The following is a 22,326-nucleotide window of genomic DNA, read 5'->3' as shown; positions in this document are numbered from 1 at the left end:
GGATTCATGAGTGACCTCCTTGAAATCAGAGGGCGTTCACTCAGGAAGTCTCTGTCTCTTTTGGATCTGAGCCCAAACTCTGTGCCAAATCCTGAGGAGGTCCTTACTCAGTCATGAGTTAGAAGCACTTTTACTTAAAATGTGTCACTTTCTGGAAGGGAGAACAGAGCTTGTGGAAAATCTGCCTCAAAGCACTTTAGATAACCAAGCTTCGATTGTGCTGATCATGTGTAACATTTAAAAGTAAGGATAAATATTATAGCTGATGTTGGCGGCCTCCAAAAATTTTTAAATGCTTCTATTTACTTTTATAGTGCTCTTTTGAAACGATTGAGCTTCAAGGAGTATAGATTTTAAAAATAGCCTCCTGCTGGGCACAATGTAATGGGATTTTCTACTTCCGCATACAATCAGTCATCTGGGGATTTAGAACAACACTTGTCAAAATATGTGAGTGCCTAGGCAGTATGAGATATGATTTTCCTATAGAACTTCCTTCCTGCAGTCCTCCAGCATTCTGAGTAAGTGAGATCCTTGGCTGCTGTAAGTCAGTGTAGCTCCATTGACTAGCTGGCCCAGTCTCTCAAAATTAACTTCAGTATCTGCATCTTGCAAGTGCTGGTTAAAGTCGTAACAACATCCTTCCTCTGCCACCTGCGGGGCGAAGGCTTCTTTTGTTTCTGACATGCCATGGTGTTGACCTCAACCTTGCTTTGCCCAGGCAAGTGAGCACTTCTGCACAAGTCCATACCATCGAAGAAACTTCTTTGTCTAGGTGGTATTTCTCAAAGCTTATATTTCTGACTTGTTGCCAGTGACCTGGGTCTTTGACATAGCACTTGACTTCTTCATCAACTGACTTCTGTCACAAAAGTGACAAAGAAATCAAAAATTTCAGTCATAAAATTAGCTGACAAGCTCCTTCCATTTTCAGCATCAGCCTGGAAATTAGAATTCCCCCCTACTCATCTTTTCTTTAGGCTGATGTATATGTCCAAAGAAACATCACAGAAGGGCCAGGACCTATGCTAACAAAAATCTGTTTGGATTTGTTGAACAGAAAGGCAGGCAAAAATTCTCAGCATGGTGGCATGGAGCCTCTCTTTCCTGTTTTCGATTCTGACTCTGATTATATTTGGGAAATGGCAGCTATCCAATGCGGAAATGCAGCGCTGGGCCGTCTGGCCTGATGACTCCTACTGGATACCCTACATGACTGTGGTTGCTTTCCTGGTATATTTCATTCCTTTGATTATCATCAGGTAAGACTCCGGTTGGGATACTATACATAATGGATACCTGCTGAAAACATCTAGTTGGCAGGTGTGCAGGCAGTTTTCAAAACTAATTAATTTGGCATTTGTTTTATATAAATGGATTTGATATAACTGATCCAGAGTAGAACTCCATACTTGTCAAGTTTATTAAAGGATCTCTTCTACTGTATGAGCCCCTGCAGTTAATATTGCATAGAATTTGCCAAGAGTAATAGTTGGAAACATTTATCTGGACAAGAATAGAATCCACAAGTGGAGGACTATCCATAACTGCAGACTTTTTAAAGGACTCTTTATAATATGCTGTCACCCTTGATATTTATTGAAGAATATTTTTAATAAAAGAACAGAAACGACATTTACTCTAGTTACCCTGAAACTTAGGGAGTGAGGACACTTTCAATTCCATATTAGTGTATTCAAAATTTAATTACCAGTAGAGGTAAGGAAGTTTTCTTCCCTCCTCCCCCCCATGATAGTATTGTACAATTGGGTGCATAATAATAAAGAAATACAATTTTATACTATACTTGTGGATAACCTTCCACCTGTGGATCTCAAAGTGCTTTAAAAACATGAATGAATTAAAATTTTTCTAAGGTTCCAGTGAAGTAGGTAATTATTATTCTCATTTTGCAAGCCGGGAAAAATTGAGCCACAAAAAAGTTATGTGACTTGCCCAGTGTCGCACAGAAAGTCTGCAGCAGGACCTGGATCTCCTGATAGCCAAAACTGCACTTAGGGGACTGGATAGGCAGGATTTGAGGGTTCTAATGCCTTCCTGTGAAGCATCTGCCATTGATCATTGTCAAGGACAGAATACTGGAGTAGTCGGACTACTGGTTCATTTCTGCATGGCAAAAATAAGTGTAAATATTCTGTTGTAAACTACATACTTTCTGGACTGAGATTAGATTAAAGTAGTGGCTGCATCACTCCCAGTATGCATTGCAAGGGAGAGACAGCATGCACACTACACAAATTTCAATAGCTCTCGTATGACCATTCATTACCTAATGGATCATCCTCGCAAATCCCAAAGGGACGTGCCTCCTTGCAGATCAAGGATCAACCAGATCGATCTCTGGCTAACTCCTTATGGAGGTTTGGCTAGTTATTCAGTTCGTAACACTGGCAATCTTATCATGCCACTGAAGGTTTTTTGGAGCCCATGTGATCACCAGCTGTGCAGCATTTCTTGATGCACATGCTTTGCAATTCATTGGTCTTTCATTCCAATGTCTGTACTAAGGCAGCTACCGAAACTAAGCCAGTGCTGATGGAGGCAGCATTGATACAGAGTTTATATAACTGTGGTTCTATAGATCTGCAGCTTTGTTGCAAGCTTGATGTCACAATGTCCCCACAGAGGCCATAAAAGGTCCTGAAATATGGCAGCATCTTCTGTTATATTAGCAACTACATTTTGCAAGCATCCTCCAGAACTGTCTATGATTCTGCCCAAGTATTTGATCGTTGCCGCAAGCTCAATGTCCCATTTATACAGTTAATATTGGAGCTGGAGGCTTCTTGATGGTAATGGCCAGGAACTATTTTATTCTGATTAATAACCAGACAAAGCACGCTGCTTCTTGCTCAACCAAATCCACCATCAGCTGCAATGATTTACCAGACGAGCCAACAAGACAATATCAACACAGTCAGAATCTGAAAGCAGAATGGTATTCAGCTCAATGACAGCAGCTGCCTCCTCAAACTTATGAATCAACCAGTCAGTGCAGATATTGAACAACTGTGACAAAACACAGTCTTGCTGAACTTCCATGGAGACAGGAAACCATGTGGTGTATCTGTCTCAAAAACAGCCTTCTGTTCCATTATAGAGCTCTATCAATGACACTATTTCTAAGAATGCAGAGTTGTCTCTGCAGACCCACAAACATTCTCAGTGCACTGAATCAGAGGCTTGATGGAAGTCTACAGAAAGAGCTGAATTTAGTAAGCCATGCACAGCGATGTCAAAAAGAGAGCATTTTGAGATGTGAATGGGTCCATCAGTGATTAAGTTTCACTGTGCAGTTCATGGGGATGGATATTTATTGACATGGCAAATTCCTGTGTTTGTTCTTCGAAAGCAAATGGTTTCAGGACAAAGGTGCATGCTCAGGATCTGCTCTCCCATTCAATGGGAATAGGATCTGGCCCCACATGTATTTGCTTTACAGGACCATTCCTGGGTCAAGTGTTTCATTTTTGATTATGTCTTGCTTTAAATTAGGATTGATTCTTATCTCACATTGGTTTTACTACAGTGTAACTCCTTTTATTTCAGTTGAGTTACTCCTGCTTTACATCCATGTAAATGAAGAAGAGAATCAGATACAAAGTTGTTCCTTTCCATTTCACTTGCAGTAATCACTGGGTACAAGGCCTGAGTTATCCAGCAGGTCAGATGGGGTGTGTGTGTGTGACAGATTAAGGCCAGAGGAAACTTCTATGATTATCTGAACAGGATATTTCAGCCATTTATGGCCTGGATGCAGTTCAATGAAGATGATACTTTATTTGTATCATCTGGGACATTGGATAGTGACTAAGAGGTGCCCTATTTGTTAGAGAAATAGAAAAGCAATTTTGTAGGGCAATATTTCTGTAATTAACTATACTGCTATATTAGCTATTTGATCTGGTTGGAAAGGCAGGGCAGCAAGCTAACTGGCCTGAATAGCGACCCATTAACATTGTGTATTGAAGCAATCTGAACAATCAACTGGAGTGCCCCAAACGTAACTTGAAGTGATTAAATCTAATAGCTCAGAATCTCTTTAAGCAAGGCAATGGATTAAGGGTACATCTACACTGCAGTAAGAGATGCGCAATATGACTATTATTAGCTCATGCTTCGGGGCTATAAAATTGTAGTATAGACATTTGGGCTCAGGCTGGAGCCCAGGATCTGAGACCCCGCTGTGACACTGCACTATATATTCTTCACAGTGATATTATTATGATATGATATGATTATGGCATAATTATGATGCCATTTCTACATGTCAGGTCATGTGAGGTGTCACTGGAAAAATTATGATTTGCTGAATATGATTATCCTATTTGTATGCATGTATCATTTTTGTATCTAAAGTTAGGAATACTGACTATGTATCTGTATTTCAATCATGCTTACTCTGGGTGACACCCACAACTAGCCTTTCTGGTACAAAAATGAAGAAGCCAGACAGTGCTGGTGGCCCATCAGGAAATACAGTGGACCCTGGAAGAACTTAACCTTCCTGAGAATACTCCAGAGAGCCTGTAAGTAATGGCTGCTATGACTCTGCAAGGTATGCAAGGACATGTAACCAGGCCACACAACTCTGGCCTCCATATTGGGATGTTAGTTTTTTCCCCACAAACTGAGTTTCAGACAAAGGGTTACGGCCATATGCTAAAGCTATATAAGGCAGGGAGTGACATCATCTGTTGTTCTTCACTCCCCACACAAAGAGATTCCTGGAAATACCCGAGGAACAAAGTCTGAACTGGGGGAAGTGCTGGACCCAGGCTAAAGGGATTTCTAGCTAGTGTATGAAAACTGGGAGATTCCAGGCTGTAAAGCAAGTGTAGCTTGTGCCTTAAGAAACTGCAGCCTGCTTGCATCAGCCAGGGTGAGAATTTGCTAATTCATATCCTATCTTTCTAATATTTTAGGCTTAGTTTGCCATTTGTTAATTTACTAGGTAATCTGTTTGCTATCACTTAAAATCTCTCTTTTGTAGTTAATAAACTCGTTTTTGCTTTATCTAAACCAGTGAGTTTGAATGAAATGCATAGGAAACCATAGATCAAGGGGCAAAGGCTGTTGTATATTCCTCTCCAAATTGAGGTGGGGCAAACTCTATGAGCTTACACTGTACAAATCCCTGTGCACTGCAAGACGGTATAATTTTGGGGTTATGCTCCAGAGGGGGTGCGCAGCTGGGGAGCTGAGAGTTACCTTGGCTGTAGCCTTTTGACTGTTGCTTCATGCAGTGAATGGTCAGAGAGCCTGTATGTAACTGTAGCTGGGTTAATGCTGTGTTACTGCTGATGGAAGTGTAGGACCGGGAGTGGGCCTGCAGCATCTCACAGAAGCCCACTGAGAGAGGGAGCCCAGGCTGGTGGGTCAAAGGGCTCAGTGGTAACCCCTGTTTCAGGTGGCACCCCAGGGGAGAACCTGTCATAGAACCCACAATCTGAGACCCCAAAAGGAGGGTGGGTCTCAGAACCCACGATCCAGCCTGAGCCAGAATGTCTACCCTTCTATTTTTAGTCCCACAAGCCTAAGTCAACTGACCAGGGCTTTGAGACTTGGTGCTGTAGGTTTTTTATTGCGGTGTGAACATATCCTCAGGTGGGGAAGTAGGAAGAATGTACAGTAAGTCACCCAAAGGAGAGTATGGGGCCAATCAGCATGGATACAAGAGGTTGGTTAGGTGGCTACCAGCAGCAGTGGGCAGATTTAACAGTCAGAGAAAGACGACCCTGACAAAGAAGAACAGACACAGGCTGAGTGTTTTATGAATCAGAAGTCATACTTTACTTCTTTACTGTAAATTCAGAGCTTCTGGCCTACTTAGGCAAGGCTGGATGCAGCCTTAGACCTAAGCATGTTTTGTTCCCTACATCTTTGAACTTGAGTCAATTTTCTAATACATTTTCCTTTATTTAAGTATACTTCTGGTTTTAGTCTGCTTTGGGGGATATTCCTTGTCTGTCCCCAGGAGAGGTCTATGATTCCTTAGCCTCAGAGGCTAAGACCAGTTTAGGTTCACGGCTAAAAGGCACAGCTCAGGTAGTCCTGTCCCATAAGACACTGTTAATGGCGTGATTCTGATCTACCTAAAGCCTGGGGAAACCACTAAAGAACAGGGAAAGAGAAACATTAAATAGGCTCCCTCAATACCACAAACACATGGTTAACTTCTATTAGCTATTATTTTGGAAATACATACAGTGAATAGACAGATGGAATTTCCAGAGTTACAGAAGCTATTTAACCTCAGACACAGACCCCTACCTGTGAGTGAAACAAGCAGCTCCACCCTATGAAAGAGTGTGTTTGTCCTATGTGTAATTATCCAGCAGAGTGTGGTGTTAAAGACACAATCTAGACCACTGCTGCTGCTCTAGACATTGAACCACATTTCTTAACAGCTTTGAAAACGGTACAGGAAGCAGTATGGAGTGTAGCTGTAGCCATGTCGGTCCCAGGATACATAGCAGGAAGTTCTCCTGGCTAGTGGAGCCAGTCTTTGTTATTTTACTTTTTTTCTTTTATTGTCTTCTAGTAGAAATATTCCAAGATGGTTTCTTACTTGTCTCTGTCCCTCATTAAGTTAATAGAAAAGCACAGCTGTGACAACTTTTTTCTCCACCATAAATTGGTGAGGCATCCTATATATGACATGACAGAAGAGCCATTGCGTGAGTATTCCTCAACCAATTCTCATTAAGATACAGTAGTACCCGTCTGATCTATCCCACAGATGATGCAAGAAGCATGTGGGCCTTTATCAGCTTTTTGTTTCATTACACCGTAAGTGGCAGCAGGTAATGTTGTGATCATCTCATCCAGACTGCAATAGTACGGCATAGGTAAGCCAAATGCTGTTGGTGCTGATGTAAAGTGATGGGAACATGTGACCATGTCGCTTGATGTGTTGTGTTTGTAGCTTCTAGGGCAATTAGCATTTTGTAGTTTTATTGTTTAGTGATAGAGATTTGCTGCTGGAAGCTGCAGAACCATTGACATCTCCAGCAGAACAAAAAAACCTGTAAGATCTTAGGTGGCTCAAACCATCAATTTCAGCTGAGCATCTGTCAACCAAAGCTTTTGATGATACAACTTGGCCTAGAGTCATTCTCTAGAGAAAAGCAATAACTTTTGAATTCTGCTCATGGCCACGTTAACTTTGTTAAGCCATCCATCCTCTGGGCTAGATTGAACAGCTGTAACAAAGTCAGTCATCATTTGTTCCTTTTTTTTTTTATAAAGCCTCAGATGGAAGTCACCTGCTGGATCATTCTTTCATCCCAGGAAGGACTGTTTCTTCTTGAACATTTTAGTGTTTTAGAGGTAGTCTAGTTTTAAATAAGAATGAAACTTGAATGAAGATAGAGAACAAAAAAGGATAAACAAGATACATATACAGCAATTTAAAGCATAGTGTCTTTTGTGGGTAATGTTTTAAAGTGCAATTCTAGGACAAAGTTCTAGAGAAACAGAGAACTAGGGAATATTTGTGAGTTCAGGAATGTCTTAACTGCTAAAATTCAGGAAATTGTGTCTGAAATTTCGACGTTTTCCATGGGAAAACCCCTACATCCTCTGTCATAGATATAAACATCCCTTTCCTAGTCATGCTGGCATGCTTCTCATTACATAGAATGTCATAGGGAGTGGCTGATATCATCCATTGACTGTAAAATTTATGCTGTGTCTAGAGGTCAGACTTAGATGTATCTAGCTAGTCAGAATCAGAAAGCAAGGAGACTTTAAATACACCTATATTTCAAAATATAATACACTGAGACATGTTTTTAAATAAGGCTTCCGTTCAGCAAGGTACTTCAGCATGGGCTTAAATCCATTTCCATCCCTGTTCCCTGTTTAGCTTTAAGCAGGTGCTTAAATCCTATTAAAGTCCATCGGATTTAAGCACCTATTTCAAAGTTAAGCAAGTACTTAGGTGCTTTCCTGAACTGGATATGTTTGCTGAATTATGGCTCAGTGCTGGAAGAAACTAGATCATAGCTTTTTTTCTTTTTTTTTTTTATCCTTCATCTGTGGAATTATGCATTAAACAAGCATACTTGAATCTAAACATTGTTAGTTTTCTAACTTAAAATATAAGTGAGAAAAGCATTACATGGGTTTCACTCCTCCACATCATGCAATTCATTAACAAATGAAACGTGTAACAGACTGACAGTATCCTGAACAAATTGTATGGAATTAAAATTAACTTTGTTGAATTAAGATAGACCTTATTGAATTAGGGTTAATATCCTTGGTGTACATCATATTAAAAATGCAATTGTATATGGGGGGGAGCATGGTTCATGAATGAGAAGTTAGGCATATTCCCTTTGTCTGCATTTCAAAACCTTATACTCCAGTCACAGGTGGGAATGTGCTTACAGGTATATTTCACAAATATCTTTCCTTTTGTTGAATAATTTGTGGCAAAACATTATCCTTAGTATATTCTAGGGTGACCAGGTGTCTGGTTTTTGACCGGGACACCCAGTTGAAAAGGGACCCTGGCAGCTCTGGTCAGCACTGCCGACCGGGCCGTTAAAAGTCCAGTCGGCAGTGCTGCGGGTCGAAGGCAGACTACTCCCTACCTGTCCTGGCTCTGCACTGCACCCCAGAAGTGGTCAGCAAGTCCAGCTCCTAGGCAGGGAAGCCACGGGGCAGGGAGACAAGACCAGAAAAGTGGAAATATGAATTGTGGGTAACCCTTCTGCCCGTCGGAGTTGGCAGCAACAAAGGCCAGGTTCAGTATCTAGGGGTTCCTTTTCAATAACACAATGCAAAGCCTGCTCGAGCCCCCAGCCAGTGACCTGGGACAATTACATACCACCCCCCAGTGCCTCTAAGAGGCGATGCTTCCCCTCTCACAAGCACAGAGTCTGAGTGTAGCAAAAGCCTTTTAATAAAGGAGGGAAACAATGCGGCATTATGTTGGGGAAACACAACAAACAGGATTCATAACACCAACCATGAGCAAAATACCCCCCCCCCCCCGTTTCTGTCCTTGGTCAGTGCAGCCCCCCAGAGTTCAGAAGTTCATCTTCAGAGTTTACCTCCCAGCCTGGGTGAAAGTGGAGGGAGGTATGAGGGGCGTCTTATATGCTCCGCTGTTTGGGTCAATGGCCAAGTGCCACGCCTCTCCATGGGGTTCTGCTGCAGTCTTCACCACCAGCCACGTCTCTCCGCTAGCTGTCCTGCTATCCACTCCACTCTGCTCCTCTCCACTAGCTGTCCGCTCCTCTCCGCTCTCGCCATTCTGCTGTCCACTCACCAACTTGTCTTCAGTCTCCCCCCCCCCCCCCCCCGCCACTTAACACACCTTGGTGTCAGTGATTTCAGCTCTGCAGCATATAACAAAATTGCTCTATTACACTGTGGAGAGAGGAGGGGTCAAAGTAGCGTTTAGGGCCCCTCAGAAGGGGCCTACACTACCAAGTACACATACCTGTACCCAGCCTCTCTCAATTCCCTGGGTTTTGGAACCCATGTCCCTTGCCTAACGAGTTGAGGGCAAGTCCCTCTGTCATAAAATGCCAAGTATAGTTCTACTGTCCTTGATTAATAAAACCAGGATAACCACCCTTTATTACTCCTGCCCCAAGAACAGAGAGACTGGGGATCCCACAGCAGCCAAAGTGACCATTTGGGCAAGCAGTCCATCATGCTAGGCAGGGTGGGTGTGCCCATGCAAACGAGATCAGCCCCTGAAGTCCTTTTCCACAGCTCAGCACCAGATGTCAGGGTAGAGATCATTCTGACTCATGTGGTTTTACTCTTATTCATGTGAAAATCCAGCTTGGGGTTGGGGGGGGGGGGAATAATCACATCTTCAAGAGACACTAAAGTGCATTAAAGGAAAAGGCAGCAAAGGAAGAAAAGGACAATGAGTGAAAAGGAAATGACCAGAATCAACATGGTCTTCCATTTTAAAAAGGTGCTGCATAACATTTGTCCCTTAGATTTTGAAAGGAAAGGGCCTATTGCTGAAATGGACATTGGTATAAACTGGACCAACTACATAAATTGAAACAAATTTACAGATGGTATTTGTAATGGCATTGAGTTGATTATGGTCTATTGTTTTTGTTGAAGACCCAGCTAAAGAATTAAGCAGTGGAGCTAAGTGACTAGTTCTTCTCCAAACATAGACAAACATGTGTGGGTAAGGGAGGGATCCATATTAGCTCACAGTGACTGATTTCAAGTGGTTACACTTCTTGAGAGACATTACCCTTCAGTTCTGTAGGTGAATATCATGGTCTCTTGCAGATAGTTAATTCCAAACATAATATTTTGGAAGCCTGCAGAGAACTGGCATGTGCCTACCACATTCAATAAAAATTCTTAAAGGTTTTGGCTCAGGCCAGAGTTTGCAACATGGAAAACATCAAATAAGAGCTCCAAAAACTTCAACTTCCTACTGCTTTTTGGAGAAGGATACCACCAGGGCAATGTAGAACCTAATACAGAAATCTTCCAGGAGATTCCAGCAGTGCAACATCTCAGAAAAGGACATATGCACACACGTTATTGCTCCTCTACTGCTTTCACTATTTTTAGATCCATCAGCTGAAAATACATTTCTCCCCTGTCCATCCCTCTTATTTTATCACTATCTTTGCTAATATAATTATATTTTAACTTTGTAACTGCATTATTTAGCTTATAATTTTGGTGGATACAGTTTGTATGGAAGATGCTAATGCAGTATTTTGATATGAAATCACTGAACAGAAGAAAATGGGATACGTGAATACAACCTTAGATACTTGTGTGGTCCCATTCACCATAGTGCCCAGGCACCTCCAAATCTTCCTCTATTCTCACAAAAGCACTGCAAGGTAGAAAAGTGCTATTTCCCCTGTTTTACAGAAGGTGAACTGAGGCTCAGAGAAGGGACTTGAACCTGTCTCCCAACTTCTAGGCTAGGTCAATCTTCCTCGCACACAAACATTCCATAATTCCACATACACCCATATTCTTCATTACTACTTACCCCTGCAATACCATAAGTAAAACTCATGGCAGAAGGAAGGCCAATTCACATCAGGTCCTAGGTGCTGCAAATGGGGCTCTCTATTTACTTATTTAGTTGGTTGCCTTGCAATCAAAAAAGTTTTTTTTTAAATACTTTTATTGCCATATCTTGATGTTGATGACATTTTCCTGTAAGATAGAGAGAGATGAATATAAACACTTTTACAGAGGATTAGCATCAGGATAAAATTATAAGATCAGTAGCAAAATAAAGGTCACCAAATGCCATGCACCGTAAGTTTGTTATTTTTTAAAATGTTTCAATTCAGTACTTCAGAGAACAGTGTATTTTGCAACTGCCAACCGCAAAAGCTCTTTGTGTGTGGTGCTCATCACTTTGGTATCAAGCTACCCTTAGCTATTGTATTACTTCTCGGAAGCCCAGGAGTTTAAAAAGCTAATCCATCTACACTAACTGCAATGTATAAACTTTGATACCCAAAATAGCTAGTGGCCATTGGGAAATAACCCCTTCTGCTATTATTAGCAATTTACATATCTAGTTGGAAGAGGAGGAGAGGAAAAGTGTTTCTCTGGGTGAAGGTGGCCAACAAAAAATTGGATGTGGTAAATTATTGCCTCCCTATTATCATAGAATCATAGAATATCAGGGTTGGAAGGGACCCCAGAAGGTCATCTAGTCCAACCCCCTGCTCGAAGCAGGACCAATTCCCAGTTAAATCATCCCAGCCAGGGCTTTGCCAAGCCTGACCTTAAAAACCTCTAAGGAAGGAGATTCTACCACCTCCCTAGGTAACGCATTCCAGTGTTTCACCACCCTCTTAGTGAAAAAGTTTTTCCTAATATCCAATCTAAACCTCCCCCACTGCAACTTGAGACCATTACTCCTCGTTCTGTCATCTGCTACCATTGAGAACAGTCTAGAGCCATCCTCTTTGGAACCCCCTTTCAGGTAGTTGAAAGCAGCTATCAAATCCCCCCTCATTCTTCTCTTCTGCAGGCTAAACAATCCCAGCTCCCTCAGCCTCTCCTCATAAGTCATGTGTTCCAGACCCCTAATCATTTTTGTTGCCCTTCGCTGGACTCTCTCCAATTTATCCACATCCTTCTTGAAGTGTGGGGCCCAAAACTGGACACAGTACTCCAGATGAGGCCTCACCAATGTCGAATAGAGGGGAACGATCACGTCCCTCGATCTGCTCGCTATGCCCCTACTTATCCATCCCAAAATGCCATTGGCCTTCTTGGCAACAAGGGCACACTGCTGACTCATATCCAGCTTCTCGTCCACTGTCACCCCTAGGTCCTTTTCCGCAGAACTGCTGCCTAGCCATTCGGTCCCTAGTCTGTAGCTGTGCATTGGGTTCTTCCGTCCTAAGTGCAGGACCCTGCACTTATCCTTATTGAACCTCATCAGATTTCTTTTGGCCCAATCCTCCAATTTGTCTAGGTCCTTCTGTATCCTATCCCTCCCCTCCAGCGTATCTACCACTCCTCCCGGTTTAGTATCATCCGCAAATTTGCTGAGAGTGCAATCCACACCATCCTCCAGATCATTTATGAAGATATTGAACAAAACCGGCCCCAGGACCGACCCTTGGGGCACTCCACTTGATACCGACTGCCAACTAGACATGGAGCCATTGATCACTACCCGTTGAGCCCGACAATCTAGCCAGTTTTCTACTCACCTTATAGTGCATTCATCCAGCCCATACTTCCTGAACTTGCTGACAAGAATACTGTGGGAGACCGTGTCAAAAGCTTTGCTAAAGTCAAGATACAATACATCCACTGCTTTCCCTTCATCCACAGAACCAGTAATCTCATCATGAAAGGTGATTAGATTAGTCAGGCATGACCTTCCCTTGGTGAATCCATGCTGGCTGTTCCTGATCACTTTCCTCTCATGCAAGTGCTTCAGGATTGATTCTTTGAGGACCTGCTCCATGATTTTTCCAGGGACTGAGGTGAGGCTGACTGGCCTGTAGTTCCCAGGATCCTCCTTCTTCCCTTTTTTAAAGATTGGCACTACATTAGCCTTTTTCCAGTCATCCGGGACTTCCCCCGTTCACCACGAGTTTTCAAAGATAATGGCCAATGGCTCTGCAATCACAGCCGCCAATTCCTTCAGCACTCTCGGATGCAACTCGTCCGGCCCCATGGACTTGTGCACGTCCAGCTTTTCTAAATAGTCCCTAACCACCTCTATCTCCACAGAGGGCTGGCCATCTCTTCCCCATTTTGCGATGCCCAGCGCAGCAGTCTGGGAGCTGACCTTGTTAGTGAAAACAGAGGCAAAAAAAGCATTGAGTACATTAGCTTTTTCCACATCCTCTGTCACTAGGTTGCCTCCCTCATTCAGTAGGGGCCCACACTTTCCTTGGCTTTCTTCTTGTTGCCAACATACCTGAAGAAACCCTTCTTGTTACTCTTGACATCTCTGGCTAGCTGCAGCTCCAGGTGCGATTTGGCCCTCCTGATATCATTCCTACATGCCCGAGCAATATTTTTATACTCTTCCCTGGTCATATGTCCAACCTTCCACTTCTTGTAAGCTTCTTTTTATGTTTAAGATCCGCTAGGATTTCACCATTAAGCCAAGCTGGTCGCCTGCCATATTTACTATTCTTTCGACTCATCGGGATGGTTTGTCCCTGTAACCTCAACAGGGATTCCTTGAAATACAGCCAGCTCTCCTGGACTCCTTTCCCCTTCAAGTTAGTCCCCCAGGGGATCCTGGCCATCCGTTCCCTGAGGGAGTCGAAGTCTGCTTTCCTGAAGTCCAGGGTCCGTATCCTGCTGCTTACCTTTCTTCCCTGAAGACTCCTTCCACTCCACAACCTTCCATGCCACAGTGATGTCTCAACAAGGAAAACGTTTGAACTGCAACACGTTATCTTGCTCGTTCAAACATGTTTCTGTGTGGTCTGAGCAGCCCTGGAGGTTGGACCCGTCCCACATTTCTGGTTTCCTAATGTGGATCTTCCAAGATTTATGCCCTTTCTGATCTGAAGATCCTGAAGTCAGCTAGGGTCAATGTGGTGTTCAAGAATCAGCTAAAAACACAAGTTGTGGTGGCAACTGCTATGTTCTAGGCTGTCACACACAATATACAATAGGAACTACCAATGCTGCACAGTATTATAGGCATGATCCTATTTCATGCACACACCCCACTCCTCCCAAAAAAACCAATGGCAAAACTCTCATTGAATTTGATGAAGCTGGCCCTCAGTTCCACTAAGGCTCCTTTAATGCTTTATTGGGGGGCACAGAGGGGACTTAAATGTGGCCTCAAAAGACACCCATGTGGAGTTGCCAGAGCAAGCTTATGCCAGCCCATAACATACAGGGCCTATCATTTATGAGGAGTGGAATGAAGGGGGAAGTCTGGGGCAGGGAGAAGGTATGGCCAGAGTTCAACGTGCTCCAGCCTCCGCATTCGTTGATTCTTATGGCTCATGGAGGTTGTGTGATGCAGATCATAGAGTAGAGCAGTGTGAAGGTTGCTCTGACACCAGGCCTTGCCGTGGCCCCCAATGACACTTGTATCCAGGGAACTCAAAATTACTTAGGGCCACCTTTGTTCCCCTCGTCCAGGCCTGTGCTAAGCATCTGGATGTACTAACTGATGATCGGGACCAATGCAGATGCAGATCAGGGCCTAGTTAAAGGCTCTAAGTGCCTATGAGAGCCATGTTGATGGGTTTATGAAGCCAAGTCAGCTGGAGATTCACACAAAGAATTTCTGAAATAACTATAACCATGCATAAAGCTTATATTTCTCATGCACGTATGTACTTAAAAGCATTAGGCTAATGCTTTTAGATGCATGTTATATTTGATCACAAAGAAGGCACCATCTCAAAAGGAGGAGGGAGAGAGGAATTTGTATCTCATCTGTAATATTCCTATAGTATTTTACCAAATGAAAGTAATTATAAAAATGAGAGGCATAATTTAGTAAACTGAACAGGGCTTTTCTTTGGTCACAGAAAAACTGTCTTTAAATCAAGATGCCATTTAAAATTCCCCACCCCCATCTCCTTCAGGACAGCTCAGAGAAACTATTAAGGTGAAAAATGGTCTTACAATTTTACTTGAAACTAAAATACACCCCACCAAACACACAAGCACAGTGTCACAGAAGAAAGGAATAGGTCTAGACAGGAAGTCAGACAACTTACTGCATTTTACTTAGGAAAAGAATTTTTACAACAAAACGTGAAAATAGAGAGAGGACATTTTTGTAATAGACTTTTGTACACCTGCTTCATCTACTTTTCAAACCAACTCTGATTCAACAACATTGCAGATACATTTGAAACATTTTTGAAGGCACCATCAGGTGCAATTCATTCTAAGTGAACTCTGTCTGAATCTCTATAAAGACTGTTCACTATACAGAAACGTAGTGAGTAGAATGCTAGTACATTGTCTGGGAGGGTACATCCAAAGTGTAACCAAGGGATACGCTTTTACGTCTTCAGACACAATGTAACTCACTATAAATATGCGAGTTTGACTGAACAATTTTTTCTTGTTCTAGTCCAGTTACCGTACGTATCTTTCAGGTTTCTCTCATACTGCAGCTGATTTATAGCACCCACTATTGTACTGAGCTGGGTGAAACCTTATTATGGGTTGAATTAGAATCTCGTTCAAACTGATGCATGAACAAAATACAAGATCTTCATTTAAGATACGTAAAGAAAGGGAAAGGATCACATCTAAAACAAGGCCTAACAGAATCTGCCCAGCAACTAGCACTATGTGGTCAAAGGGTTCCACTGGATATTGTGACAAGGGTAGGAAGAGGAAAGGAGAGAACACACAGAAACAGAAACAGAGAGAGAGGCAGGCAGAGGCAAGAAAGCCAAGCAGTACCTGTGAGCACAGTGTATGCCCTGGAGAAAGCTTATAGGTCCGTTGGCCAACGAGGCTTCAGGCTGTAAACTAAGAAATCACTCCTTTTGTTCTTAGTCCCTTCTGCATTTGGAGAAGCAGGACTTTGGTATTTTCTTTGATGCAATCTTGTTTACAAGGAAACTGCAAAAATCATCAGTTTCTACTTCTAATGGGAACACCCTCATGGCACCGAAATTTGAGGCAATGGCAACATGACCAACTCTTGCAATTCTATCACAAGTATCAGAATAGTTGGTGTTCTCGATAATGCCCCAGCCCTTGAAGGGAACCTAAGCTTTTGTTTAAACAAAGTACATTTCTTGCCCTCCGGGTTGCAGAGAAGAGCCCCCAAAATATAACCTGAGTGTACCCTAAAGGCTCAGGTACCAAACTGTAAACAAAGGTAATATCTGCATATTTCTAAAGAGCTCATTTTTGGGGCCTGGATTTATGACTTTTGCATAGTTGGGGATGGCAATACTGCAAAGGTCCCGAGTGACCTAAATCTAGAAAGATTTGTTCCTAAATTAACATCTCATCTCCTCAGAACCTCAGTCTCAGCAACCAATTAATATATTATTTTACTTTCCTCCCCTTCTATAAATTTATTTAAAGAACCACCACCCAGTAGGCAACACTTAATACAGTTATAATCTAATATGATCTATAATCTAAACTCTAGTATACCTTGAGTTACAAGGTGAGTTTAGGGTTTGAACAAACCTGAACACTCAAAGGAAAAATGTAACCTACGCCACTGAAGTTTCAATTTTATTATGGTTATGAAGCAAAAAAAAAAAAGGTTTCTCAACACAAAACCATAAATCAGCCCAGGATTGTTTAAAACATTCACAAGGTTTAATGAATCTTTCAGCAAAGTGGGCTGAATTTGGAGCTTACAAGACACCATGAAAATCAGAGTTTCACAACAAAACACCAAAATGCATGAATGTTTTACTCATCTCCCCTAAGCATGAGCCAGAACCAGTTCAAATATAAAAAGAAGTAATTGGAGCCTCTTCCCGAAGCACATGAACTGTGTGTGCGTTATAGGTACTCCATTACAAAAGCTCCTCCTAAGTTATTGCTTTTTGTCAGGTAAGAATCAGACATGCCAGAACATGACAAAACAGACTATTTTCCACAGTGGGTGGCCCTGTTCCTTCAGTCATTAGTCAGGCAAAATTCCCAACTATTCTGGAGGTGGTATTTCCAACCTACCTGAAACCAAGATGACCGGGAGTATCAGACAACTGCAGTAGTGACATGTCCAGGCTCGTATTGGGTCTAGTGCTACAAAGTGCCATCAACTGTGACTGAAGTCACTTGCCCAGATTCTGAGAAATGCTGAATACTGCAACTTCAATAGGAATCAAAGGTGCCAATTACCTCTTGGGAATTGCCTGATATGCACACCCGTTAATGATGTGAAACAGTAGCCGCTGGTGTCAGTGGATGTAGAGACTTTGATCATATGAATCCTTGACTCATTCATGTCATATGAAAGGGGCCAGAGATAAGGTTTCTTTCTTGTAATACTCTTGTGTCAGAGCTTCACTATAGTTAATAGCTCACATTTGAGATGTTTAGAACTTAGTGCCTCCAGAAATTCAGAATCTGTGAAAGGTTTGTGTTCAGTTTAGTGGTTTAACTCACAAATGGTCCTTTCCTGTACTTTAATCTGTTAAATATAAGAGTAGTATTAACACCACCTAGTCACTTATTTAGTACAAGTCTGAATTCACAAAAAAACAAAGTATTTTGAAATATGGAGAACAAGATCTGCCAGATTGGGGAGGTGGGGGGGAGAAATCAGAGTATCAGTGGGAACAATCAGACTGCAGCAAGGGAAAAAATAAGCAAAGAAAAAGTAAATAATCAATATTTTAAAAGAAAATGGAGTTTAAAAACAAGACGCTGGAGTGAAATAGAGGCTAGGTGAGACAAAGGGCTAGTGCAAAATCAATGAACAGGAATACAAATATCAAAGCCAGCTTATTGATTTTGATTGAGTAGTTTCTGCTTCTGAGTCCATCTAAACACCTAGAGGCTAGATTCTGACATGTATAATGTCAGCCTGACAGTTCACTTACCTATTATACCTACAATTATTTGTCTGTGAAGTGTGAACAAATTAGTCAACTGATTTACAAACACTGAGTCATTGCCAACAACCAAGAGGCATAATACAGCTATGCATCTGCATGGTGTTACACTAAGCAGAGAAAAAGGAACAACAGACAGACTTAGATGATTATTGTAAGCAATTCTACAGAAAATTAATTTAAGTCTGTTTATCAACAACATACTGGTAATGTGAGCCTCTAAATATGGAGCCTGGATGAGCTGCTACCACAGTATATTTATCAGATGCAAAATACAACAGTTTTTTTTAAAGCTAAGTAGATTTAATTTTCATTAATGTTTTCCTGTCAGATTCATAGGATCATTAACACAATAACATAACCAGCAGACATTTTATAAATCAAAGAAAAGTGATGGAACTCTCCTTCCAGAGCAGCAGCTTGCAGGGCGTCCCTCAGCAAATCTCAAAAACGAGACAAAAAATAGGAACCAAGCAATTTCTGCCTACCCCAGGCCTCAGCGTGTAGTCCATCTTAGGTTCTCCTTCTGGCTGCCTGCCATCACATCCTTCCCACGGAGCAAGCACGCCAGACCACCTCTCTCCTAAGTCCCTTTCACCCAACTGCATTGAACTCCTTTCTTTTAACTCCTTCCTGAGGCTGACACTCCCTCCAGGTGTAACAAGCTGGGGTTAGAGTTCTCAGGCGCTAGTCAACCCTTTCTCAGTCAGTTTGGGATTTATAACCCCCACCACTAAACCCCCATTCAGGGTTAGGGTTCCACTGTGCTAAGTACTGTGCAGGAACAGAGACAGGGAAAAATCTTGGTCCAAGGGAAGTCTATGAGTCAATGGGAGTTTTTTCCAAAGGGGCCAGGATTCCACCATAGTTCCTGTCACCACCCTGGTTGTTATGAAAGGGGCTGGTCAGATATATTAAATCTGTATCAAGAGACTTGTAGAGCAAATCTTGTCTGTTGCTAAATGAGTTTGGTTGAGACTACAAGGTTGTGCGCCCATCTACAAAGTCTACTTATATCTTGACCATGAACGCTGATACAAAAAGATGGTAAACAAGGTTGAGAGATGCTTGGAATTGTGCACAGTTTGCATAAAGATGGCTGTATTTTTGTACTACATTCCCTATCTGTATTTTATTTTCTTTGTCTGCCATCTCTCACAAATGGGAACTGTTTCCCATTCTTTGGGACTGTCTTTTCTGTTTGCTTTTCCTTCTTAAGAAAAAGGACTGTGCCTTAAATGCGTTCTCATTTTGCCATGGCTTTGAACACATGCAGAAGCCTTCAGTTAACTTAAACTGAAAAAAACAAAAACAAATACTTCAGCTGATAACACGTGGAACTTTACAATTGTTTATAATTCCATGACTTTGCAGCTGAACAAACACCAATGGAACTTAACAGCTAACTGTACTTATAATTTGTATGACAGTAGCACTTAGAGCCCTAACTGAGATCATGGTGCCACTGTGCTCCACAAAACGACCATCAGGAAGCAGCCAGAATGATGTGCCTCTCCTTTCCTGGGAACCCAAACTTAGCAGCATTACAGCACATCTAGGCGTTACCAATCAAGGGAGCCAATATCCTCAAATACAGCCTGCTGTATGAGTCTAGAAAAGAAACAATAAATGGAAGCGTCAAAAAGAAAATCACTGATGGTATAACTATATTTGAACAAGCTACCCGCAGTGAACTGTGTCCCTGATTTTTGAATATCACAGATAAAAAGAAATATATGCACATTATGTATGATTCATCAAGTAGCTCAAGGCCTTCAGTGACACTGTTTGAAGCCACTGCCTTTCAGCTGTTTACCCTTCTCTGATTTTTTGCCATGTTCTCTCATTTATGTCAACATCAGTGAGATACACAGGGGAGAATCCAGGGGGCATTAGGGAGCACAACTGAGTAATAGTAGCCATGATAAGAATAATTACACTAATTGAAATTCAGCGTACTAACTGGATGTTGTACGCCTCAGATCTTATATACCTAGATGCAACTACATATTCAAATCCTGGCAGGGCTCATTCATTCTTGCATTCTTTCTTGCATTCATTCTTTGTCTGTAGACAAAGTAGCATGCAATTTATTTGGGGCTGAAATCTTAGAGACTCAGGATTATCATTTCTGCATTAAAATATGATATCCACATCTTCAGTCTGCACTAGATATAAACACAGGTCTTCATACTTCTCTCCCACAATGGACATCAGCTTTGACCAAATAGTGTCCCCTGAATTAAATACAGTGCAGAGGGACATATCCTAAACAAGATTACAGAAGAGTGCTTTAGATTCTGGGATCCAGGTATTCTGACTTTTAGACTGAATACCTAATTCAGAATACCCTTCTCCAAACGCAGAGCCAAAATAATTGGTTTGGCATGTTTCAGAATGCGTGCGCACACAAGAATGCTCTAGAAGCTGCTGCCATGTAATACACTGGGATGTACTTGATGACCTAACAAGGTCATCATTTTCTGTAAAATGGGTGAGGCTAGGTGACAAACTAGACTATGTAGGATGTCTTCAGTGGCAAGGATTCACCAGCAGCAGACTTGCACCTTGCCCATGCTTATACAGAAAGTACCAGTACAATGTGGTGCTCTGCCATGGGATGGAAGGAGGTTCTATATGCCATACATGTGACTAGTTAACCCCCACTACACCTGCTGCACAGCTGTTTGCCAGTGAAGGCAGAATTTGATCCTATATGTTTTATTAAATCTCATGACAAGATAACCAGGACAAACCACTGCTCTTATGAAAAAAATCATTTTTTATGCCACACTAATGTGCTACCACCATCCTCCATCCCATGGAAACCAGATGACTAATTTCTACAGAAATGAACCCAAAAGGGATGCAAGCATGGCCATTGCAAATCTCAAAATGAGAATATCTACAGAAAAGCCTCTTGCATTGTTCTCCGAGCTCTACCTGAAAGTGAATTGAAATTAAGACAACTTATAAAAGAAATGGTTATTTATTATTAATGGAGCCATAAGATAGAAAGGAGTGAAACACTTCTTGATCTCTATAAAGCTATTAAAAACAGTCCCAAGTTTAAGCCTAGTTCACTGGGGAGTTGCTAGATCCAGATCCCATGCTGGGAGTTGCAGTCTTTGAGTTTAGAAAAGCTAAGAGGAAACAGGAAGTATGTGTGTGTGTGTTAGGGACTGCAGCTGCAACTGCTTCTGAAGCTGCATAATTGTTGTCTAATGGATGCAGGATCAGGTCCTAGAATGGAAACAACCATATACCTGCTTTTTTCTCTCTCATATCCTTCCAACTCAGGACTCATCCCAAGAAGGTGGAATTACAGGCAGGGGTCAGCACCATCATGTTGCATGACAGACACTTGACAAAATTACCAGACTTAGTGATGGACATTGGCAGGGGGGGAGGGGGAGCGCTCCGGGCTGAGGCAGGGGATTAGGGTGGGAGGGGTGTGGGCTCTGGGCTTGGAGTGTGGGTTCTGGGGTGGGGCCAGAAATGAGGGGTTCAGGGTAAAGGAGGGGACTCCGGGCTGGAGCAGGGGGTTGGGATTCAGGGGGTGAGGGCTCCGGTGCAGGCTCTGGTGTGGGGCCAGGGGTGAGGCATTTGGGGTGCAGGAGAAGCCCCAACCACCTTCACCTGGACCCCCCCACAGAGTCCTATTATTGTTGCACCCAGAACCCCCCATGCATCCAGAGCCCCTCACACCCAGATCCCCCCCGAGCCATCCACACCTACATTGTCCCACACAGAACCCTCTCAACCTACACCTGGATCCCCTCCACACTTGGATCCTGTTGGGCTGAGCCTGCCTGCCCACACTTGGTGCACCTGGCATGGAGGGGCAGGGCCCTGCAATGTTTCTAGGGCAGGCATGGTCCTTGTGCTGTGCCAGGGTTGGGTGCAACCTCACCACTGAGTCCATGTCCCAAGGGGGAGCTGCAAAGTGATCCCCCATCTCTGTAGAGCCAATGGTTTGTGCTCCTTAATGCCATGCTGGAGCCTCCACATTTATTTAACAAATAAAATTTACAGAATTTTGCAGAATTTTAAGATGTGCAGAATTTTTAATTTTTTGGTGCAGAATTTTTAATTTTGGGCACAGAATTCCCTCAGGAGTAGTCACTTGCAGGTTTAAATTAGTGTAAATTGAAGTCTTTAAACCAGGACTTGAGGATTTCAGTAACTCAGCCAGAGGTTATGGGTCTATTACAGGAGTAGGTAGGTGATGTTCTGTGGCCTGCAATGTGCAGGAGGTCAGACTACATGATCATGATGG

The 22,326-nt window shown here is 42.4% G+C and overlaps 1 protein-coding gene across 1 annotated transcript in view; it reads left to right on the top strand.

The window, feature by feature from the left end:
- The window catches only part of NPSR1 (neuropeptide S receptor 1), a 48,134-nt gene that overhangs the window by 11,366 nt on the left and 14,442 nt on the right, over nt 1-22,326 (top strand). The window contains exon 3 of the mRNA XM_048837214.2: nt 1,061-1,262. Within this exon, the coding sequence (XP_048693171.2) occupies nt 1,061-1,262 (202 nt within the window). The remainder of the gene's footprint in view (nt 1-1,060; nt 1,263-22,326) is intronic.

Source organism: Caretta caretta, chromosome 2 (genome assembly GCF_965140235.1).
Source record: "Caretta caretta isolate rCarCar2 chromosome 2, rCarCar1.hap1, whole genome shotgun sequence".
NCBI lineage: Eukaryota > Metazoa > Chordata > Testudines > Cheloniidae > Caretta > Caretta caretta.
This window is presented reverse-complemented; position numbering and strand designations above follow the sequence as displayed.